The 23105-nt window shown below is 36.0% G+C and overlaps 1 protein-coding gene across 5 annotated transcripts in view; it reads right to left on the bottom strand.

The window, feature by feature from the left end:
* The window catches only part of GTDC1 (glycosyltransferase like domain containing 1), a 421396-nt gene that overhangs the window by 216032 nt on the left and 182259 nt on the right, over window positions 1–23105 (bottom strand). For all 5 annotated transcript variants that reach the window (XM_056117624.1, XM_056117626.1, XM_056117628.1 and 2 more), the window contains one exon: window positions 2776–2943. In XM_056117624.1, coding sequence (XP_055973599.1) covers window positions 2776–2943 — 168 coding nt within the window. The remainder of the gene's footprint in view (window positions 1–2775; window positions 2944–23105) is intronic.

The raw sequence follows: 23105 nt of genomic DNA, 5'->3' as shown, positions 1-23105 counted from the left end.
AATCAATGAACTTGGGTGGTCTGAGAAAATTTATATATACAGTATGAAAACGTAGCATGCTCCCCTTATGAGTCAAAACACTAATTAAATAATTCATGCTCTGACTTTTAGAAACAGCTCTTTTGTGTCAAGGTATAATCTGGTGCCTGAGTGTCACTGGATCACAAGGGAAATGAATTCACGTGCTTCGATAAGAAGGCTTAGAAGATCAAATAAGCCAAGCATTTAGTTTTATGTATCCCTAAAAATATTAGATCAATAAAACTGAAAAGAAGAAATGTGCATCTATAAATACTGCAAATAAATAAACAATTTACAGAGTCGGAATGCCATAGCAAGTCTTCAGTTTAATTGAAATTTACTGAGATAGTCAAAGCTTCAGCTATTAATATAGTGTAGAATTAAAGACCAACAAAAGTAATGTTGACCTGCCAGCCTTTAGCCTCCTTGCAAAATTGCTTTTCCATACAACTATTTTTTTTAGCTGCAATCTAGAGAAAATTTGGGGTTAGGAGTGATTACATCACGGTAATACAAAAGAATGTCACCAAAGTGCTGACACAACACCCAACAATAAGGAAACCAATTTAATAATATGCCGAAAGTTGAAGGATGTTTTACAGCTAGTCTGTTTTCACCATATGTCACATATTGTAATAGCGACCCACAGGTCATAATATACGGTTACGACGTGTTCATAAGTCAGAGGGGCTAGTGAAACCTCTATTTAAGGTGAGTGCTAATGTCAGTCATCTCTTAAGTCCTTAACTGGAACAGTCAAGAAAGAAATCTGACAATGCCAACAAAAGCAGAAGTCAGCAAAAACAAAACATTAAAAAAAAAAGAAACATTGGTGAAAGCAAAACTCAAACTTTTCAAAGAGAATCTGAACCAGTTTGCTTTCTGACATGCTTATTTTTCTTTTAGACAACTGTCTTCTCTCGTTTCCTTTCTCTCTCTGTCTCTGTCTATCTGTTCTCTCTCTCTCTCTCTCTCTCTCTCTCTCTCTCTCTCTCTCTCTCTCTCTCGCTCTCTCCCTCCCTCTCTCAGATTAGGAAGTCAGTCCATTCTTTCTCTCCAAGCCTGTTTATCAGTTTACCCTCTTAAGAAGAATAATACTGAAAAAATTATTTACTTTTCTATTACAGTCTCATTCTCTATGAACTAAAATAATCTTTTATTAAAGAGAAAGATGAAAAGATGAAGGACAATGAAATATATTTTAAGTTATATACTCTCATAGTTAGCATGTAACCCAACTACTTCTTCTTCTTCTTTTCTTTTCTCTTTTAAGGATTCTGAGCCAAACCTGGCAGTGCTCAGAAGTTACTTCTGGCTCTACACTCAGGAATCACTCCTGGCAGTCCTTGAGGGACCATATGGGGTGCTGAGGATCCAAACAAGGTCAGCTGTGTATAAGGTTATACTAACGTTCCAGCCCCTCAAATTATTCTTAAAAACCCAGTCAGCTAAATTAAAGATCTAAAATACTTTATTAAAATATTCTTTTTTTGTTCATTCTATCCCTAATATGAATGGGTACAATTTTCATTATTTTTAAAGTCATCTGTAAAAGGAAAAATAAATTTAATTTTCCCTAGTTATTTCTCCAGGGTACTAAACACACACTATGTGAGAAAAAAAATGAGTGATGCAAACTCAAGAAAACAAAATATTACAAATTTTTCCATATTTATAAATACAAAGGTCATTTTATTTTTGTTTATAAGATGTATTTCCCTTCTCTGCCCAATATGAAATAAAGTATTTTAATTGTAATATGAAATTTTAAAATGCCTGTTTTCTTTATGAGACACTTGACAAAAAGCAGTTCCATCCCTTTTGATAGCACTGTGACTTCGCAACTGCAGCAGTCTATAGAAATGATTGCAGGGAAACATTTATAAAATGCTCAGAACATATATCTATTACCATACAGCTCTTTTTCCTATGTCAACTACACTATGGAATATACTTCTAAGAATCTGGAATCAGTTTAACGATATCGTCAATCCCAGTTAATAATAACTTTTGAAAAAGGTGAGTAAGAATATACCAAATCACGAGCAGGTTCCATTCAATTGTTAGAGTTTCATGAATAGGATCCAATAGCAAAGCCAATTCAGAGTTGCTAACTTGTTCCATTAACTAAGCTTCAGGAGATAAACTTTGCTGAAGCAACAATAGAGAAGTACCATCACCTTTGAAATGTCATGGTATTTTAAAGCTGTGCAATTTCAGAAGATTCAATGAAGAAGAGTGGAGTGTGGAGAAAGCAATCACCTAAAGATTCAATTTTCATACTCTTCTCTTTTAATCAAAAAGAGGGGGTTGGAGGAAATCCTTTTGCTCCATTATGCTTTAATTTTTGTTCACTCCTCTGTAAATTTCAATTTTTATTTCAGCTGTATACACTGAAATTGACCGGTAAATAAGAATTGACTAAATGCCTTTTCCTAAAAGTTTGCTTTCAGAGAATAAAGACAGTGCCTGTCAAGTCCTTGCTCTATTTTGAAAGTTACTAGAATAAAAAATTAGTTCAACATATAATTAGAATGTTACATTCATGTATCTTGTGAAAGGATTAGCTGTGATCTTATTCAAATACCATAGAAGCAGAAGTAATTGCTCCCATGAAAGGTTTGCTTAAATATTTGCACCTCTTTACAGTGTTGTTGAAAGTAAGCGTACAGTATGTCTCCAGATAGAAAAAGTTAATCATCTATGAAGAAAAAGGTGGCAAAGCACTCATATAATGATACAATCTATACCTACCATGAGAGAATTTGGTTGTATCCATACTGAAAATCCCTCTCCTGACATTTCTTGACAGGATATACCAATTGGTTCTCGTGGAAGTACAGAATCTTTTTCAATTTCCCAAGGTCAGGCCGAAGGGCAGCCAGTTCAGTCAGGTTAAGCACTGAGCTTGCAAAGAGGACCCTAGGAAAGAAGGAAAGTCAGGTTTACTGTCCTGAGCATGCTCTAAGGGGTCAGTTTTTGCCCTTCTCTCCTCTTTCCTCATCCTAACCCAAGACAAACATATCCCCTATAGAGATACATCAATAGTTAAGCCTTAATGCCGTGTAGCAGCATTCTAAGTTTTGATCTCTTAAAAAACGGCCGCTAAGAACTATAAAAGCCCCGAATCTCATTGGTCTTCTCAGCACTGTTACTGAGAGATGCAAAAAGAAAATAAAAAAGACAGAGCTGCATGGATTTTATTGAAAAAGGCAAGAAAAGCTCTATCTGAAGGACAAATGGAACAAAGATAAGGCTGACTGGGGAATACTTTGCTTGCCAGTTTCATTACACTTTACTTCTTTATGCAATCAACTACTGAAATTCAATATATGGGCACGAATGGCACATGTTCATGTTATGACACAAGCCCCTTTGATTTATGCAATAGACTTATCTAGTGTGGTCTTTTCCTTTTGGCATGCTGTTTTCACTGTCCCTCCTCCTCCTTTTTTAACTATTATGCAATATTTGTTGATTTGGGAGTGGGGGAGAATACTTTCTTCTCCATTACCAGGCTGCTAATGGCACCAGATGTACAATCTGTAAAATCACTTATATAAAACATAAATATAAAACAACAACAATAACAACAGGCTGACTCCTTGTCTTTGCAGGAATAAAAGGAACCCATCCATGTTTATATATGAAAACTGTCGAATTACTCATTCATTTCCTCCAAACACTGACTAAGGGCTTACTCTATGCCGGTGCCTATCCAGAAAAAAAACAAAAGAGAAAAATGAGAAAGCACACAGGGATGAATGCTACTATAATAATGACATGTACAAAATATTAGAGGAACACACAGAAAAGAGTAATAACTGACTGAAACAATATATGCCACTATATGTGGACACCCAAAAAGGGACAAATTACAGTCCCTGAACAGCTGAGGACATTTAGATGGCACAATTTTGATGAAATGCCACCTTTATAACATAATGTAGCATCATTTGACCCTTACAGTTTAAACTCCCATTCAGAAAAAAACTGAGGGATCAAGAAGGTTAAGGGTTTTCTGCAGAATCACAGTGAAAGTAGTAAAGGAGAGATTTCTGGTGTTTTAAGATCAAAGTGCTTTCCATTATACCACAGATACAAATTGGTTGTGAACCACTTGCATTGAAAACACTTTTTCTGCACTTAATAAATACAAAATATCATCCTTGTTATTACCATGATTACTACTACTATAAATTCTCCTTGGTTGACAAGCCAAATGGCTAACTTCAGGTGTTTAAATGATCTGTAGCACTAGTCTTTCATATAAGAAGAATGGTTACACAGTATGCGGGTGCTGTTTCCAGAGTGTGTGTGTGTGTGTGTGTGTGTGTGTGTGTGTGTAATAAGCAGGAACTCAAGGAATTCTTTTCATGGACTAAGCAAGGTCCCAGGATACTAATAGTCAGTAATATGTCCTTAAACCCACATTACTGTATTATTGTCATGGCTTACCATTTAAAGTGAAATTATCATAGAGGAGATGTATCTATTTCTTAAATTGTATTCTCACACACAAATAAAAGAAGAAAAATTATGATTAGAACATGTCCTGTTGTACCAAAAATTCCCATAACCACAACAACAATATATGCCTTTCTAAAACTTTGATGGAAAATTCTAAATTTGCATATCTGGCCCGCATATCTGAAAATCTGATCCTTAGTAGAGATAAAAATAGTCAACTCACATAATCAATATTTGCCTTAAAAGTAAATGCAAAGTAACCTGGTGAATGTAGTAATTGAAGCATGTTCTCTTCTTTCATTTGTCCAATTTCTTTCCTTAGGCACACACACTGTTGCAAGCAATGATTCATTCTTTTTTCTTTTTTTTTTTTTTGATACACCATGGTGTACAATGCTGTTAAAGGTAGGATTTCATGCATAACACAATGACTCAGTCTTAATCATTAAGCCCCAGAAATCTCAGTGTTTTTCAGACAGAAAGCAGGGGGAGAAATCAGTAACTAGAGCTCACCATATTAGTTAATAATTATAAAGGAAAATGGTTCATATACAATGTAAGATTTTGGTTGGCATCAACTTACGTAATCAAGGTGAATGTGACCAATAATGGGACAAAGTGATAGCATATATATTCTACCGTGACACACTATGAAAGATAAAAATCACCAAAGTAATATTCCTGCCCACAAATACCTGATCAAAATGTTGACACAAGGAAGTAAGCAGACAACTACTCTGAAAAAATAATTGAGCCAGATCTCCAAAAGTTTCAATGTCAAAAGAAAAAATATTTCAAAAGGAAACATGAAGAAAACTCAAAGCAAAGACATCAATTGGATACTAGATGACATGTGGGTTAAAGGATATCATAAGAACAATGAGGAACACTAATTCGGATAGAATATAAGATTATAATTTTTTATAAGTACTAAATTCTTACGTATAGTAATTATATCTTATGAAGGGCAGTATTCTATTTTGAGTTCTTAATTATTTTGTCTGTGATGTGTTAGGATACCTCAATTTATTTTTATTTGGCTAATTCAAATGACTACTGGCAATAATACATGTTCATCTGTACAGATACACGGTCACCGGTCCTCCCGTTGTTCATCCATTTGCTCGAGCGGGCCCAGTAATGTCTCCATCCTGAGGCTTGTTGTTACTGTGTTTGGCATATTGAATATATCACGGGTAGCTTGCCAGGCTCTGCCGTGTGGGCGAGATACTCTCGGTAGCTTGCCAGGCTCTCCAAGAGGGGTGGAGGAATTGAACTCGGGTTGGCCATTTGGCCGCTTTTAAGGCAAACGCCCTACCACTGTGCTATTGCTCCAGCCCAGATACACACAAATCTCAAAATGCATAAAATGTTAACTGTTGTTTAAATTATTTCTAATATGTTAATCTAATGGACTGGAGCAATACCACAGCCTTGTACGTGGCCGACCTGGGTTCGATTCCTCTGTCCCTCTCGGAGAGCCCGGCAAGCTAATGAGAGTATCCCGCCTGCAAGGCAGAGCCTGGCAAGCTCCCTGTCGCGTATTTGATATGCCAAAAACAGTAACAAGTCTCACAATGGAGACGTTACTGGTACCCACTCGAGCAAATCAATGAACAACTGGAGGACAGTGCTACAATGCAGTGCTATATTAATCTAGCATTGTAGACTTTAAATTAAGAATTTCTAAAAATACAAAGCTGAGGGTAATGTATATTAAGTGCCATCAAGTAGAACAGGAGCCATGCTCAATTCCTTTAAAAATTCTAACATGTATAAAATATTTCTAGTCATAGTTCAATTGTTAATTTCCTACGTGAGGCTGATCCGTGGGGTAAGACCATCTGTAGTGAACATTTAACTAAGGACAGCCCCTTCTCTTTCCTCCCACCACACTCCTCCTCCCTCTCCCCTCCGCTACCAGCTGATCTGCAATCAAAGACTTCAAATCTCATGTGTGCATTCAAAATAAAACCTCCCAAAAGAGAGAATGCAATATATCCTGAAGTGAAATGGCACTGACTTTCATAATATTAAACATTTGGACTGCCCACACCAACACTTCTTTCAGTGTGTCCAATAATTAACAAGAAATTTATTTTATTTTTACAACTGATCTTGAAATAGCTCTCATTAGATCCAAATTGTGGAAACGATTTCCATCATTCCTAAAGCATTTCTCTTTGCTTTTTTGCAAAATGGTAATTAAATGGGACTTTTAAGCAATACCTCTAATACTCAGCTTAATGACACCCATAAAAGAAGTGACGCCTACAGAAGGACTGCAGGTTTGATACACAGGGAAATTGTAATCTGCCCCCTTCAATCGATTTTTCTTAAGTTCATAACAATACAATGAATGGCATCACTCAATCATCAGTTAATCCATAAGCGCTCAATGTTCATCTTGCCTCAGGTATTATTTAAGCAATAAATCCTAACAAGGTGAGCTTTATCACCACACACTGAGTCTCTGGCAGGAAAGGGCACAAGGTGATAGCAGAAACCACTAGGAACAAGATAATTCCTGACAGCTGCTGCTTGAGCACAAGTTAAATTGAACAGTTTATCTCAGCATGAAGATGTTATAAGGTTTTATGTTTAATATTTTTAAATTAACATAAAACCCAGAGAAAGCAGTTGGGCAATTTTTCACAAACATGGCATACTACAATCACTGTATAAGCTGGATTAGTACTTATTACCATGCTACTACAGAATTAAGCTGTTTTTAGACCACCAAAGAGCTTTAAATTGCAACTTTTGTCTCTGTAAGAGAAACCTATATTTAAAATGTCTGTAAATTCAAATTAGCGGCTACATCATTAGCTTACCATCTCACCAAAAGTATAAGTAAGCTGCTATTATGATCGTCTAACCAAAACGATTCTGTGCTGCAAACACATTAACACCATTCTCTGTATTTGAGATTGTGTCCTTATACATGTTTCAATTGTTTTCAATACACGTTAACCTGTAGGTTAACGTAATTGTAATCTGAGTCCTATAAATTGAAGTAACCTAAAATAATTTAACAGAAAGAAATTTAAGATTAGAGATTTTGTTATTTTTCTGACTCACTTGGAATAAGCTAATTGCTTGATCTGTACCCAGATCTAGTAATATATAAAACGAGACACTGAAACACACCTAAGCATTACAGGGGAGATCACTAACGTTGGGACCATACTTCTAATTGTTAAATAGCATGAAAGAGTCATGAAATGAGAACACAGGATAGGCAATTTTCACTAAGGACAGTGAAAATTTACTTAGAAAGTAGCTATGGAAATAAACATGTTTTTGTAAAACATGAATATTATTTTAAGTATGAATTACTTTTGATCTATGGCAATAGCAATGGGAAGAACCAAAATGATTTTAGAAAATAAAATTACAAATGCATAATAGGTGTGTTTACTTTTATCCATTTCACTTTGAAATATGCTAATATTATTATAGTATTTTTTTCTTTTGTGTCTGATATGTTAATATTTAACAAAGTTAAAACTTAAGCTATGTTAAAAGTTATATCTGAAACATGATTTTCAATAGTGTTCATGAGAGGATATGTCACAGTATATTCAACCAAAAAACAATTCTTACATGTCTACCCCTATACAATTTTAAATTTTTTGTTGGATACTCTCTTGTACTTATATTTACTTATGCACTTTCCTTTGAGTTTGTAATTATTACAAATCAATATCCAAAAAAAAATGCCCTCTCAGTTCTGAATGGGAAAATCTAAAGGAATCATTTTGAAAGAAGGGAAAACTGCAAGAAGAGAAAGGATGGCAATTTGGGCAATTTAATTTATTTGGGAGATGGGGGCACATCCAGAGGTGCTCAGAAGTTAACTTCTGGCTCTTCACTCAGGAATTACACCAGGTGGTACTCAGGGGAACAAATTAGATGTCAGGGACGGAACATAGGTCATCCATGCAGAAGACAAGTACCCTTTCCACTGTATTATCACTTTGGCACACAAATGATGGCAGTTTGGACTGAGATTACAATGTTGATGAAGATGAGAAGTGATCTGACTGCGTTTACTGCTAGTGCTGGCAAGGACTCCTAAGAAACTGTACAAAAGAAGTGAAAGAGATATGTTATCATTTCTTCCACTTGATCACTTCTAAAATGTGTTGATAGTTTTTCAGTAAAGCAGAGCTCAAGGATACACTAATCTATAAATAAAAACAACTTCCAAACATTTCAAGTCCTTGCCTCAAATGCATATGTATCTTTAATTTATAAACCTGATATAGAAAGATAATTGAATTCTATTCATTAGGCATTGATATGTAAAATTCATTTTAACACAATATGCTTTAGTCATCAACTACTTCATCTTCATTAGAACGTTGATAATGCACCTTTAAAAACTATGGATTTTCAGAAACATACATGCACAATAAAATATTTCTTTTGTGACAACAACTTAAAACACATGGTGGAAGTATTAGTGAAAAAAAAAATGTAGCTATGCAATTTCCTAAATTCTTGTGATGTGCCATTTACTGACTGCTAAAATAGTTTCCAGTTTCCCAAAAGCTGTCCCTTGGTGTAACATCAGTAAATCAAGCCTTTTTGCTTTTTGCCCAACATGTAATGTTCTTTTCCTGTGCTTATCATGATGCTCTGGAGAGCACTGCAAAAAGAACACTTGTCCAGAAAGCTGGCAATCAAGATCTGTAGACACGACCTGCCTCTGAGCAATGTCTGCAACTGCCTCATAAGCAGCTTATCCATTTTAAAATCTCCAGCATTCTGACCTGCTTTATGGGCGGTAAAGGAGACAAATGATATAACGCTTGCTAATTTTTTTAAGGTCAAGGTACTATTTAAATTCAGATGTCTCAAATTACTCTGATAACCCCTCCTATCTTAATTCTTGGAATCTGGTATGATACCAAAAACATAAATGATACTACATAATTATGTCAGGATACAGAAAAAAGAAGAAATAGGAAGGGAGGGTGAGCCTATAAATAATCTGAAATTTTTTACTGTTTATATAAACATGTTTGATGTACCTTGGGATAAGAACCCATTACTGTTAAGAATATAGTACTCTTCTAAAGCACAAAGCAATATGGATCATTTAGAACATTTGTAGACATTTACAGAACATTTATAACAGCCTTAGGTTTTATCAGTAAGTCAAGAAAACAAAATATTGTCAAGTGTCTTGACAAGCTACAATACACAGATAGTATTCCAGTTCCAAAGGAGTTGACAATGTAATTGGTGAAACAAGCCGTAAATACAGGAAACACTAAATAACAACAACAAAACCTATGTAACAGCTCCAGGCAGGAGTAATGTCTCAAAGCAATGGGAGTAAAGACTTGTGAGTAAATGGTTTTGAGTAAAGGCAAAGGCACTACATGCTCTGTCAAGGAGAGAGAAAAAGAAAACTCAGAGCATAAGAAAACCAGGAATACTTGAGGTTACTTAGGGTAGCAGGGCAGGTCTGAGGTCATCGATCAAGAAGGAGATTGAGAAAATCAACCCAGATGATTTTTCTTTAAATAATAAGGTCGCAGATTTCCTCCACTGAAAAGCAAGTTTGGATCAGATAACTTAAGTGGTAGAGCACATAAAAATCATGAAAAAAGACCTGCAATTTCATCCCAGCTTCTTATATAGAGAAGCATCACTGAGGGCAAACATCAAGCTGTTGAGTCAAAGTTGAAGAGCTAGAATATCCAGGAATGACCCTGTGCACTGTTCCCCCATGTCCACATCAAGCATAGCTGGGAGTGGGCCCTATAAAATTTATATATATATGCACATATATGTATATACATATGCACATATATGAGAAATATCTAATGTACTTATCTTCTTGCTGGAGCATCTAACACAATTCTACAAAGTGTTACTGTCATTTTGGAGAGTGCACATTACTTTCCCTTCAAGTTGTTTAATATGTCTGTTCTGTCTCACAATCCGTACCATTCTCAAGATGCGATCTAAAGAAAAAGAACACTTGGGGAAAGGTAGGTGTTGAACTAGTATAAAAATTGGAAAAATTAGGAATATACAGTATCAATAATAAGTTCTGTCATCTTCAGGGATCCATGACCATCAGCCTCAAATAAGTCAATTAGCATGCAAAGTGTATCTAACTTGCTGAGTGTGCTGGGAACACTTCATATGGTGTTTTATCTCCATAAACTAATATAATTAGTATGTGAAATATTTATAATTCACCTCATGATTAATCTATCTTAGAAGACTGTTCCTTAATAGCAGCATATCATTTTATATTGGAATGTTCTCTATCCTTTAGTTTATGCCACTCATAAGTCCAATTTCTAGTTATTATAAAGTTGGAAGAACAAAGACTCAAGGTAAGGGATATAAGTCCTATTGTCATCCCAAGTCAACCCTATGATTGCATGCATTTAAGAAAATATAGAATGATCATCAGGCCATGGCTCAAACAAATACAAAAAGTTCAATTCAGGTACAAATCTGAGAAACAGACTAAACTTTTAGATTTTATCATCATTTATATTTAGTATAATCATACAAGACTAGTTAAAATGATCAATAAGCTAGTCATTACAATATTTAAAATAATCAACAATATCTGCCTCCCGGTTTATCAAATATTTCTGACAATCATGGAAATAAAGTTATTTTTTGCCCAAAAAACAGATAACCAACAAGAACATGGTAACTTGCTGTTTTTAATGTTATGCATTCTGCTAAAAAGAAATGCTTCTTAAATATGTAATCTTTCTATAATGTATAATAAGATCTAAGTTTTGGGGTACTCATGAATATTTTTTTAATTTTGCTTACTAGAATCCTTTATCCTATGGAGTTGTATTATCATTTGATTGTTATATTTTGTTATGCTTCTAATGATTAATACTGTTTTTGATTATGTCTCCTATGTTTGCTTTGGCAGTCCAAAATAGTTCTTTGAAATAGTCCCTGAATTTTGTGCTTAATATGTCTTTTGAGAAATATCACACCACAAAAAAAGTATTAAGTATCCTAAATATTTTGCTTTTTTATATATCACTTTAATTATAATGGAAATCACTAGATAATTAATTACAAAACCCAAAGTCAGTATAGTGAAGAATACATAGTAGGCCCTCAAAAAATGCTTGAAAGAGTAAAATGTTAAATAACATAGTAAATCTGCGATAGAGAAAAAATTAAAGGCATATCACAAAAAATAACACAGAAAAGAGGCAAAAAAAATTCTGCATATGCTGACATCAGAGTCATCTTCAGCAATTCAGCACCAATGATGAAAATTAAATTAAATTTAATTTAAAAATGGTAGAGGAATTAAAAAAACACTTCCTCAAAGAAGACATACAAATGTCCTAAATGTGCTACACTTTCTGAAAAAAAGTGCTCTTCATCCCTTATCCTCAAGGAAATACAAATAAAAATGACAGTGAGATAGACTCTCACACCAGTGGAAGTGGCATACACAAATCAAAACAAACAAACAAACAAACAAACTAGTGCTGGTATAGATGTGATGAAAAAGGAAACTTCATTCATTGTTGGTGGGATTGTTGTCAGGTCCAACCTTTATAGAAACTAGTATGGAAATGTCTTTTAAGATAAATAATTGAACTTCCATTTGACCCAGCTATCCACTTCTTGCCATCAACCCTGAGAGTACAAAAATATTCAATTAAAAAGATATTTGCACTACTATGTATGCCGAAGCATTAACCACAGCCCTCAAGATCAGAAGTGACCTAAATGTCCAAGAAGTGATGAGTGAAGAACTATAGTATATTTACAATGGAATACTACTCACCTATGACAAAAACGTGAAACCCTGCAGTTCAGTGCAACTTGAATGGAAGTGGAAAGTATCAAGTTTAGTAAAAGGTAAGACAAAAAACTGAATGATCTCTCATATGTGGAACATGAACATATATAGTTGGAGAATAAAAATGGTTAATAAGAGAATCTGAGTGTCTGCTTAAGGAACTGAGCTTTCTTAGTGGTTGAGGGTGGAAGGTGACAAGGATCTGCAGACAGCAGGGGAGGGATGCCAACACTAACGGTGGGTGAGATACAGCAGCACTGTCTTTCTGAGATACTAATATTAACAACATTGCAAATCACAATGCCTTTTTTTAAAATTAAATACCAAGTGAATATTAAAGAAAAAAGTAAATTTAGTTGTGTTTTTATGGCGGTTTCTTTATTGATAAATCACTTACACAAACATGCTAAAAACATTTTTTGATGGTGAAAATTCCACGACTGTCCTGTTCTCTTATGCTTCCATTTTAAGAATGAAACATTTTTAAAAATATTGATTTGCTAATCCTGTGCTCTTTTTCATCAAGCCAACAATGTAAAAATTCTACTAGTTGATAACACAGGGAAGAAATATTTGAAACTGGTTTTTGAAAGATCAAAACTTTTGATTTTAGTAGAGTAAAATGAAAATTTAAAAATCTAACTTCTTAGTTGAGAAATTTATAAGGTTCTCAAATAATATTTCATATACTTCCACTGATTATAACTTATAAAACTATACTTTCAAAAGGTAATTAAATATACATAGACACAACAGGGGGAAAAACATAAATGTACCAAATGCTATATAAACTCAGGATTATCTAAAAATCTACAAGAATGCTGTTAATTTCTCAGTGGGTAGGGCATTTGCCTTGCATGCAGGCAACCTGAGTTCAATCCCTAGCATTCCATATGATCCCCCAAGCACCGCCAGAAATAATTCCTGAGTGCAGAGCCAGGAATAACCCCTGTGCAACGTTGGGTGTGACCCAAAAAGAAAAAAAAAAGAATGCTGTTAATTCCTGAGACAACTTTCTATCTCATCTACCATACCTCATTGTATGTGGGACTCATCAAATTATATAGCAAGGATGAACTGGACATTTCTTAGGACACATTTTTTGCCAGTTGACTGAGAAGCAAAAAATAAGATTTGCCCTAAGTTAACCATTTAGAGGCCAAACTGGAACCAAGATAGTCAGTAATAGAAAAAAAAAAGTCACAGTGGTTGCTTGTGCACTGGTCTTCAAATTCAGAATATGGCAACAGCTTCAAGTTACAGGTTAGGATAAAAAGTCTCAATGTAATGTGGGAAAGGGCCAGGGATAAAGCTCAGAAGTAGGGCTCTTGCTTCTCATGTATAAGACTTGAGGTTTGATCTCTGGCACCAATTAAAAAACAACCAACTGACTAACTACACAAATAAACAAGGTAATAACCCAGTCACTGAGCCAAATAACAAACCCAGAGAAAAAACACTTTTTTGTAACCATGTTTAGTTGTTTTTTTTCTTCCCAAAGAATATAGAAACAAGGACATAAACATGAGTGTAAATACGCACTGGAAACTCACAACAGCGATCCCTCTGAGTTCCAGAGTTATTTTCATATTTCATTACCTCCATCTGAGTCACATACCATAGGTCACAGAAATGTTGTCACATCTATCTGCCACGTAAGACAATTCCATATAAATCACAGTGTGGGAGCATCAGTCTTGCCTTTCTTCCTTTTCTCTACTTATGCATAAGAGTGATCTGGAATGTCGGGAAACAGAATGGCATGAGAGGACCAAGCAGAGTACCTCAGCCTGGGTTCAAGAAAGTCAGAAAGAGGCCTGTTTCCCCTGGAGGCTCGGTTGCCACCTCTATCTTCCAGAGGCCTAGGAACAGCTGGAGAGGGGCCTCATAGGATGCAGCAAAGCCAGTCCTTGCCCCCCTCCCCCTAATGAGACGCTGAGTTGCCAAACATGAATGAGTCCTCTGGCTGCTGATCGAGTTGCTTATCAGTCATGATCCCAGAGACTCAGAAACAAAGCTTGGAACCCAGTGGCTTTTCGGAGAAATCCCTCCAGATTCAATTATTAACACTTCAAAATTCCAAAATCATGCGGCCACGCATTATCATACGCAATTTATAACAGCAATAGAAAACAAATTGTCTAATGTTGCCTTTCCGGCAGACTGAGTATTGGGATAAAATCCCAAATAATAATGGTAGGTTTGGTGTCAAAATATTGAATGTAATCCAAGTAGAGAAAGAGTAACGTGGAAATCGTCTGCCACACAGGTAGGGGGAGGGTGTGGGTTAGGGGGTATACTGGGGCTTTTGGTGGTGGAAAATGTGCACTGGTGAAGGGTCAGGTGTTTCATCATTGTATGCCAAGACTTAAACCGAAAACTTTGTAACTGCTCTCACAGTTTTTCAATAAAAAAATAAATAAATTTTTAAAAAATGTAAAATAAAAAGAAAGAAAGGCTTTAAAGTAGAAAATGCTTGAGACAGACACTGAAAGAAGGATAGAGTTTCCAGCTGATCATGTATTACTGGCAGGGCTCATAAACAGAGAGATTACATGTTTCTATTAATATAATAGAGGAATAGCAAGAGCCTGGCACCAGCAATATGCACATTATATATAAGTTTACAAATATTTAGCATATTATTTACGTATGTTTACTAGAAAGTCTCTTGATCTATATAAATATATATGAAATATAGAATTTATTTATTTAGATAGCACTGTAGCACTGTCCTTCTTTTGTTCATTGATTTGTTCTAGCAGGCCCAGTAACATCTCCATTGTGAGACTTGTTGTTACTGTGTTTGGCATATTGAATACATCACGGGTAGCTTGCCAAGCTTTGCCGTGCAGGGGAGATACTCTCGGAGGCTTGCCAGGCTCTCCGAGAGGGGCAGAAGAATTGAACCCAGGTCAGCGCAAGGCAAACGCCCTACCTGTTGTGCTATCACTCCAGCCCTTAGATATATAATATATTTAAAAAAATAAATTAGTTTTATCTTTGAAGTCTGTTATTCTTTCTCTTTGCATTTTGGCTGTCAAGAAGTAACCAAAGAATAGAAATTGTATGAGAGCTAACATCTGAGGTTTCAAATAACTTTGTTTTAAATCTCCAAATTCAGATATTTTCCTATTAGTAGGGCAATGCCAACTCACTGCGAATTGCATGATAAATTGTCCATTTACTAAATTCTCAAAATTAAACATACATAGGTAGGGTAATTCAGAACATTTTAAATAACTCGATCTTGAAAAACACTTACAAAGAAATGTTAGTCTTTTACCACTCCATAGGAATCAATAACAAGGCGAGACTCTCCCAAGAATATTCCAACAGTCCTTGAAAAACTGACTGTCACAAAACCTGAGCATCTGGCAACTCTGCCACCATGAAGTATCCATATGGAAGAGACCAAAATGTGTCAAAGTACCCAAAACGATTTTGGATAGTGTAGGAGATAGAATAAATAATTCAGTATCGTCAACACTTTCAACAGCAGGTAGTGGATATGCTACCTGCTTCTATAATGTGCCAGAAAGCAGCATAAGTGTGTGAGGCTGTGTATGTATGTGCATGTGAAGGGAAGGCAGAGAGAATATGAGTATACATGAGAATAAAAACTATTTTTATATAGATTCATTCCTTAGGTAGTTGTCTTCGGAGGCACATCGGATCTTCATAAGCAACAGTTTCAAGATATACAGAAGGGAAACATAGGATCAATGAAAACTTATTTTTAAGAAAAACATGGCAAAAAATACATTACTTCAGAATCAATAAAAAAAACTGCATTAACTTAACATTATGGTTGATATTGTATGTACAAAAAAAGTCAAAAAAATAAAAATTATGGTTCCCTCAGCAACCATAACTGTGTCCTCATGCATACATGAGTATTTTGCATTATTGTAATGATGATGCATTTCAGTCTTAATATCAGTTTATGCAGCGTGACTGAATTAAGATTCTTTTGGGAACCATAACTTTGAATTTCTGGACTTTTGTGAATGTAAGATCTTAACAATAAAGTTACATTAATACAGGGTGGGGTTTTTGCCTTTATTCTCTGGCATTTAAAAAAATAATAAAGAGTGAATGCCAGACATCTCTAAAGTAATAAATATTGGTTTATTTGTGTTAATCCAGAAAAGATTTTACAGACAGCCTAATTTCTTAACTAAAGGAAAGAAAAGTGTTTCACTGGAAATTACTCAGAGATAAGAGCAGGCACGAGGCCTTTCCAGGAATAAATAATTTTTTTTTCTGTAAAATGTTAGTGATAGACAATAATAGCTGGAAATGATCACCTTGGACAAGAACTGAGTATTAAAAATTGGTAAAGGATATACCAGATAACCTTTCAGTATAAATATTGCAAACCACAATGCCCAAAATGAGGGAAAGAGAGAGGGACAGAGAGACAGAGCAAGGAGAAAAGTGCCTGCCATAGAGGTAGGCTGGTCGGGGAAGTACTGGAAGGGAAACTGGGGGCACTGGTGCTGGGAATCATACAGTGGTGGAGGGATGAGTACTCAAATACTGTATGACTGAAACCTAATCACAAAGAGCTCTGTAAGGTTCTATCTAACTCACAATGATTCAATAATTAAAACCATAAAAAATAAAATATAAAATAAAATTTCTGATGACCTTTTAGAAAAAAAAGAATGTGATTTTATCAACAAAAATAAAAAACACTGGTACTTGACAGAATTCTATCAACATTTTCCAAAGAAAAAAAATAGTATTTATCTTTTCCAAGTTAAAGCTGATTAGGAGTCACATTGCCTTTTCGTACATATGAGACGGTAGAACAAAATATAGTAACTGAAATTATATGACTGTCAACATTCACTCTTTTTTTTTTCTCATTTCCTGGACCATAAATGGTGATGCTCAGGGGTTACTCTTAGTTCAATGCTTGGGAGTCATTCCATGTGGTACTGGGACTAGTAGGACCACGTGTGGCCGAGACTGAATCTGGGTAAAGCAGGAGCCCAGCCCAGTGAATTATCTTTCTGGGCCCCAAAAACTACTTTTCTAAATCATAAGGTCGATGTTGTTTCAAAATGTAATTCACAAAGAAATATACACAATGTTCAGATTAGGCTGAGAACATGAAACTATACCTTATGCAATTTGTTAGGTAACATGATCATTAAGTTCTTGGGAATGAACTTAAAAAGAGTGATATATCAGATTCAAAAGACTCAATCACATTTGTTTAAGGAATAATTACAGACAATTTTGTGGAGGAAGCATTTTTAACTGGCCTTACAGAACCAGTGATTTTTAACATAGAGCAGGTAGTTAAAAATTATAGAAAACCCTGAGAAAAGATCCCAAAATAAAAGTGATAAACACTTTTGGAGATCAAAGAATCTGACTGAAGTGATAGAGGCTTATGGAAGACTTCCAAAACAAAAGGCTGCAAATGCAGAATACATACATACATACATACATACATACATACATAAAACAGTAAGCTGACAAGTAAATGTAATGCATATATAGGGAAGGTTCATGAAGTCACATGAGTAAGGAATAGTCTTCTAGGAGGAACAAAACAAGAAAGAAATATAATCAAAACAAAATGCAAAAGAACAAGCAAAAATCCACTACAGTTGAATTAAAATCTTAGTAGGAATCTAAGCAAAAGATGAGGACTAGTTATGAGATTATTATAATAATTCAGAAAAAAATGCAATGAAGGTCTGATGTAATGTGATAATACTAATGCCAAAAAAAGAGAGAAATGTATTAAACTGTGTTGTCAAGCTACTGGGACACAGTGACTATTGGAAATATTATGTCACTAATTAAAACATATAATCAGGACTGGGCCATAGTAGTGCTTAGAGATCATGCTAAGTATGATTCTCAGAGCATCACAAGGTAAATCCTTAGTGGCCCTTCAACCACCAATGCAGTGGCTTAAGTAATGCAGGCACCAGATTACCTGGGAAGTCCCACAACCTCAGACCTTTGCATTGAAGTTCCAGCCTGGGCATCTGAACATAACCCGAGTGCCCCCCAGACGTCCTATGCTACTGAGGAGACCTAGTTAACTACCTAATTGTCACTTTACTGTCCTCCCATTGTTCATCGATTTGCTTGAATGGGTCCAGTAACACTGTGAGACTTGTTACTGTGTTTGGCATACCGAATACATCACGGGTAGCTTGCCAGGCTTTGCCATGCGAGCGAGATACTCTCAGTAGCTTGCTGGGCTCTCCGAGAGGGGCAAAAGAATCAAATTCAGGTCGGCCAGTTCAGCCCGTGCAAGGCAAACGCCCTATCTGCTGTGCTATCGCTCCAGCCCAACTACCTAATTAAAAATACAAAATCAAAGATGGTATACTTTGTAAAGACAAATGAGTGATTGGTTACTTATTCGCAAATCCTAAATTCAAGGTATCATGATCTATAAATAGGTTCTTCCTACAGAAAAAACATCACAAAAATTTTAAACAGGGTCTTAATGATAGTGATTAAGTCAAGAGAAAGAAAATTATTCTTTATGCCCATGTAATTTGCAAACTCATTCCTTCAATTTCATTTTATTCGTATACGGTTGGAAAGATAATGCTATGTGTGGTACAAATTAAAAAAAAAGCCATCGACATAAGGATAACTTCCCAAATCACTCAGGTATAAAGTGGCAAATTCAGGCTGGACAAAAAGATTTCTGAATCTTTGATACAAATTCCCTGTTCGTATAACACCATTCATGTTATAGACTCCCTGAAACTACCAGGGCCTCCAAAGGCAGAACACCTGCTTCACCAGCTACTAGCTGTGTAGATATCGGTAAATTTTCCCTCTGATTGCCTCAGTTTCTTTAGGTGATAAATGAATCTGACAATAGGACTCCTCAAACAACATGGTATCAAGATATGTAGAATATTGAGAATAGTACTTGGCACATTATAAGCACTGTATTAGCACTGCACATCATATTCAATGAACGATTATTGATCCATTTTGCTTTTGGAATAAAATTTCAATGATAAATCAAAGCTAAAATACAAGGATATTGGTGAGTTTCTCTATTTATCATTCCATAGTATCTTCTATTACTTTTGCTTTTACCATAGAAGATGTCACCTACCAAAATTATTGTTGGAAAAATATCCTACCAATGCATTAAACATAAGACTTAAATCACCTGATCTTTAGGCAATAACCATTTTTCAGAGCCACTGCAGTTCAGTTAGTATATCACTTCTTAGAATCTACTGAAAGAACATTTTGTCAGTCTTCCTTCCAAACTCAGTGTGTGATGATCCAACTTAGTTAAATTTTGGATTGCTGGCAATTATAAGTTGATCTGGGAGTAATCTTCCTCCCTCTATAACTAGTTCTTTGAGCTGAGAAAAAGTATTAAATTCTTTTTGTTCCAAAATCATTATATGGACTACCTTTAAAGGTTTTTTTTTTGTTTTTTTTTCTTGCAATGAATATAGTGTACCATACATACTAGTCAATTCTAAGAATTATAAGTAAATGGTCTATCAGTTCAATTCAAATGACATCTTGATATGCTACTTTGGATGTGAAGGATAACTGTTGAAAATATGTGCTGCATCCTAGGGGAAAAGGAAGCTCAGATTGAAAAGGGAGCACCAAATAAATGGTGTTGGGAGGATCCTCCCAGGATGGGAGAAGCGTGCTGAAAGTATACTATAGACCAAACATGATTGTCACTCAATGCCTCTCTTGAAAATCACAGAACCCAAAAGGAGAGAGAGAGAGAACAAAAGGGAATGCCCTGCCACAGAGGCAGGGTGGGATGGGGGGTTGGGGGGGGGAGGGATGCTGGGACCTGTGGCCTGTGGCGGTGGAGGATGGGCGCTGGTGGAGGGATGGGCACTTGATCATTGTATAATTTAAATCCAAGCACAAGTAAGTCTATAACTGTACCTTGTGGTATTTCACTAATAAAAAAAATTTAAAAAAATAAAAATATGTGTTGCTTAAAACTGTCTTTTGTTCTTCTAATTATGTTTCAGTCAGTTCAAAGTTAAGCAAACAAGACAAGGTAGAGTTCAATTTTTGTTATTGAGACTAATTTACTTGATATACTAATATTACAATAAGCACACACTAATGTTACAAATTATATAGCCCATATACATAGTGGTGACTAGAGTATTTATATAGTCCACATTGATTTCAAAGGCTATGCTGATACCACAGAGAACATTCACTTTTAATCTCTAAGTGTTATTTATATGCTGCTGGATCCCACAACTGCATTACAAACCTAGACTTCTTCCAGCCTGCAAATATTAAATTGGCACTGGAATTCTTAATGCCTTGAATAGTCATAATCAGCACCTTAAATTTATGAGGTAAAAACTAGAATTAACCATCTAATACAATAAACATGCTGGGGGGAACATTATATTTATTATTGCAGCTAAAGGGACAAACCAGAAATCTGGGTGAAATCCCTGACTTTAAACTCCTTAAATTTCCCTAAATACCCTGTTTATTTCTGTCTATTTCTCCAATTTTCAAGTACCAACTTGCTATTCCCTTTGACCTAGTGAGACCTTGGCTTACTGCAAAATACTCCTAACTTATCCTCCTATTTCCAAGTTTGTCTTCCCAACAAATTCATACTAACTAGAGAGAACATGCACTGAAAATGCTGATCCTGAGCTGGAGAAAGAATACAGCAGGCACCCTCCTTCTACAGAGCAGACCCAGACTGGATCCTCAATATCACATCAGGGCCCATGTGCCCCACCAGAAGTGAGCCCTGAGCACAGAGTCAGGAGTCAGGTCTAAGTATCACCAGAGGTGATCCAAAAACAACACAAGAGAGAGGGAGGGAGGGAGGGAGGAGGGAAGGAGGGAAGGAGGGACAGAGAGATGGAGGAAGGGAAAAGGGAGGAAGGAAGGGAGGGAGGGTGGGAGGGAGGCAGAGAGGGAGGAAGGGAGGGAGGGAGGGAGGGAGGGAGAGAAGGAGAGAGGGAAGCAAGGAGGGAGGGAGGGAGGGAGGGAGGGAGGGAGGATCCAGTGAGGTCATTCCAATGAATATACCTAAATAAAATCGCTCATGGACATATTAGCATACAATTTTTTACTCAACTTTGGTCACATTATCTAATATCAAATTTATAGCACAGAAAAAGAAAAAGGTAAATCAAGTGAAGAGATTGTATTTCATTATGCCCTGCCATTTTCCTTGCCCTGTATCCCGCCATACAGCCTTCTTATCATGCCCCCAAATTCATGTGTCCGAGCCTCCACAGCTGCATGGAAAATCCCCCCTGCCATACTCCTGGAAAATATTCCTGTACACTTCAGGTCTCCTGCATGAGGCACTGTGTGTGAGTCATTTTGTCAAGATTTGTCTTCATAAATCTTTGTGCGTATCTATTTGTGGCATCCCATTTCTTTCACAGAATAACGTGCATCCCAGTCTCTGCAGTGAGCATGCTTTCCCTTTTCCATGAAAAATGTCTGCGACACAGGTGTTTGAAAAAGATGGAATTCATGGATTCTAAATTAACGTGTCCCTATTCCTGCTCCCATCCATAGAACTTCTGAAAGAATGTGTCTTTAATCGCATGCTTCTCTATTTAAACAAATATTATTCCCTAGAAAAGCTCAATCTTAGAACTTCCTTTATAATCTAAGTTAGTACTTTAATATTCAACTAACTTAGCTCTTTGTTTCCTCCCTACATTTCTTGTTACCTCCACTCATTCTGCCAAGAGTACAGTATAATGCCTGGGGTTACAGTAAAAGGCATACATGATTATTCCCTCGCTTTTAAGTCCTATGACAAGGTAGCACCAAACGGTGCCATTTTTACAACAAATAGTATTGCCACTTCTCCCACCTGCCATCACTGGGTTTTTATCACCTCAACTTCTTTCTAACATATTGTCTCCATGTTAATTTTACTGAAACACTATTACTAACTCAATCTGTCAAACCCTTTGGAAAACTACCTGACTCTAAACACAATCAGAACAAGAAAGCAACTGAGGTTATTTTCAAGCAAAACATTAACACACTAATTTTTTTAAAACTTCCAAGTTAACACCTGTGTAATGGATAGAACTCTGGATTTGGGGGATTTTAAGTGGACTGCTCATTTCATAAAACCAATGGCATGAATTTCTGAGGGAAGAGTTGGCCCCAGCAGAGCCTTCTGCAGTTCAAGGATATAAGCCAGATTTCCATGCTTATAAAACAACACCGTCATTGACAACTACAAAATTAAGAGCTGTAGCATATGGATCTCCTTTCAGTCAGCATAGAATATCAATACCACAGATACATGTTAATGACCTGTAGAATGTTTGCTCCCACTACACACTAAATTACTTATCAGTAAAATGATATGATGAATAAGATTCATTTCAAAATAATACAGCGTGGGTAAGGGGATGGGTGAGGTTGGCAGATGAAATAAGAGTAACCATGGGTGAACAATTACTGTATTTGAGTCCCTGGTACAAAATGACTTAGGTTAGGGTCAGAGCAAGAATACAGCAGGTAGGGTATTTGGCTTGCCCACAGCCAATTCAGGTTTGATCTTAGCATCCTACATGAACCACTGAGTCCTACAAGATTGATCCCTGAGTGCAGAGGCAGAAGAAAGTCCTGAGCATCACGAGGTGTGGTCCAAAAAAACAAAAACAAACAAGCAAACAAATAAACCAAAAGACTTATGTCTCTTGAGTACATAACTGTCTCTGCTTGCTTTTTACCGTCTGGAGAAATCCATATTCTCTCTTCAATGCATATTCCTCGCTTTCTACCCATT

This window comes from Sorex fumeus, unplaced genomic scaffold, assembly GCF_029834395.1.
Source record: "Sorex fumeus unplaced genomic scaffold, SorFum_2.1 ptg000035l, whole genome shotgun sequence".
Lineage (NCBI taxonomy): Eukaryota > Metazoa > Chordata > Mammalia > Eulipotyphla > Soricidae > Sorex > Sorex fumeus.
This window is presented reverse-complemented; position numbering and strand designations above follow the sequence as displayed.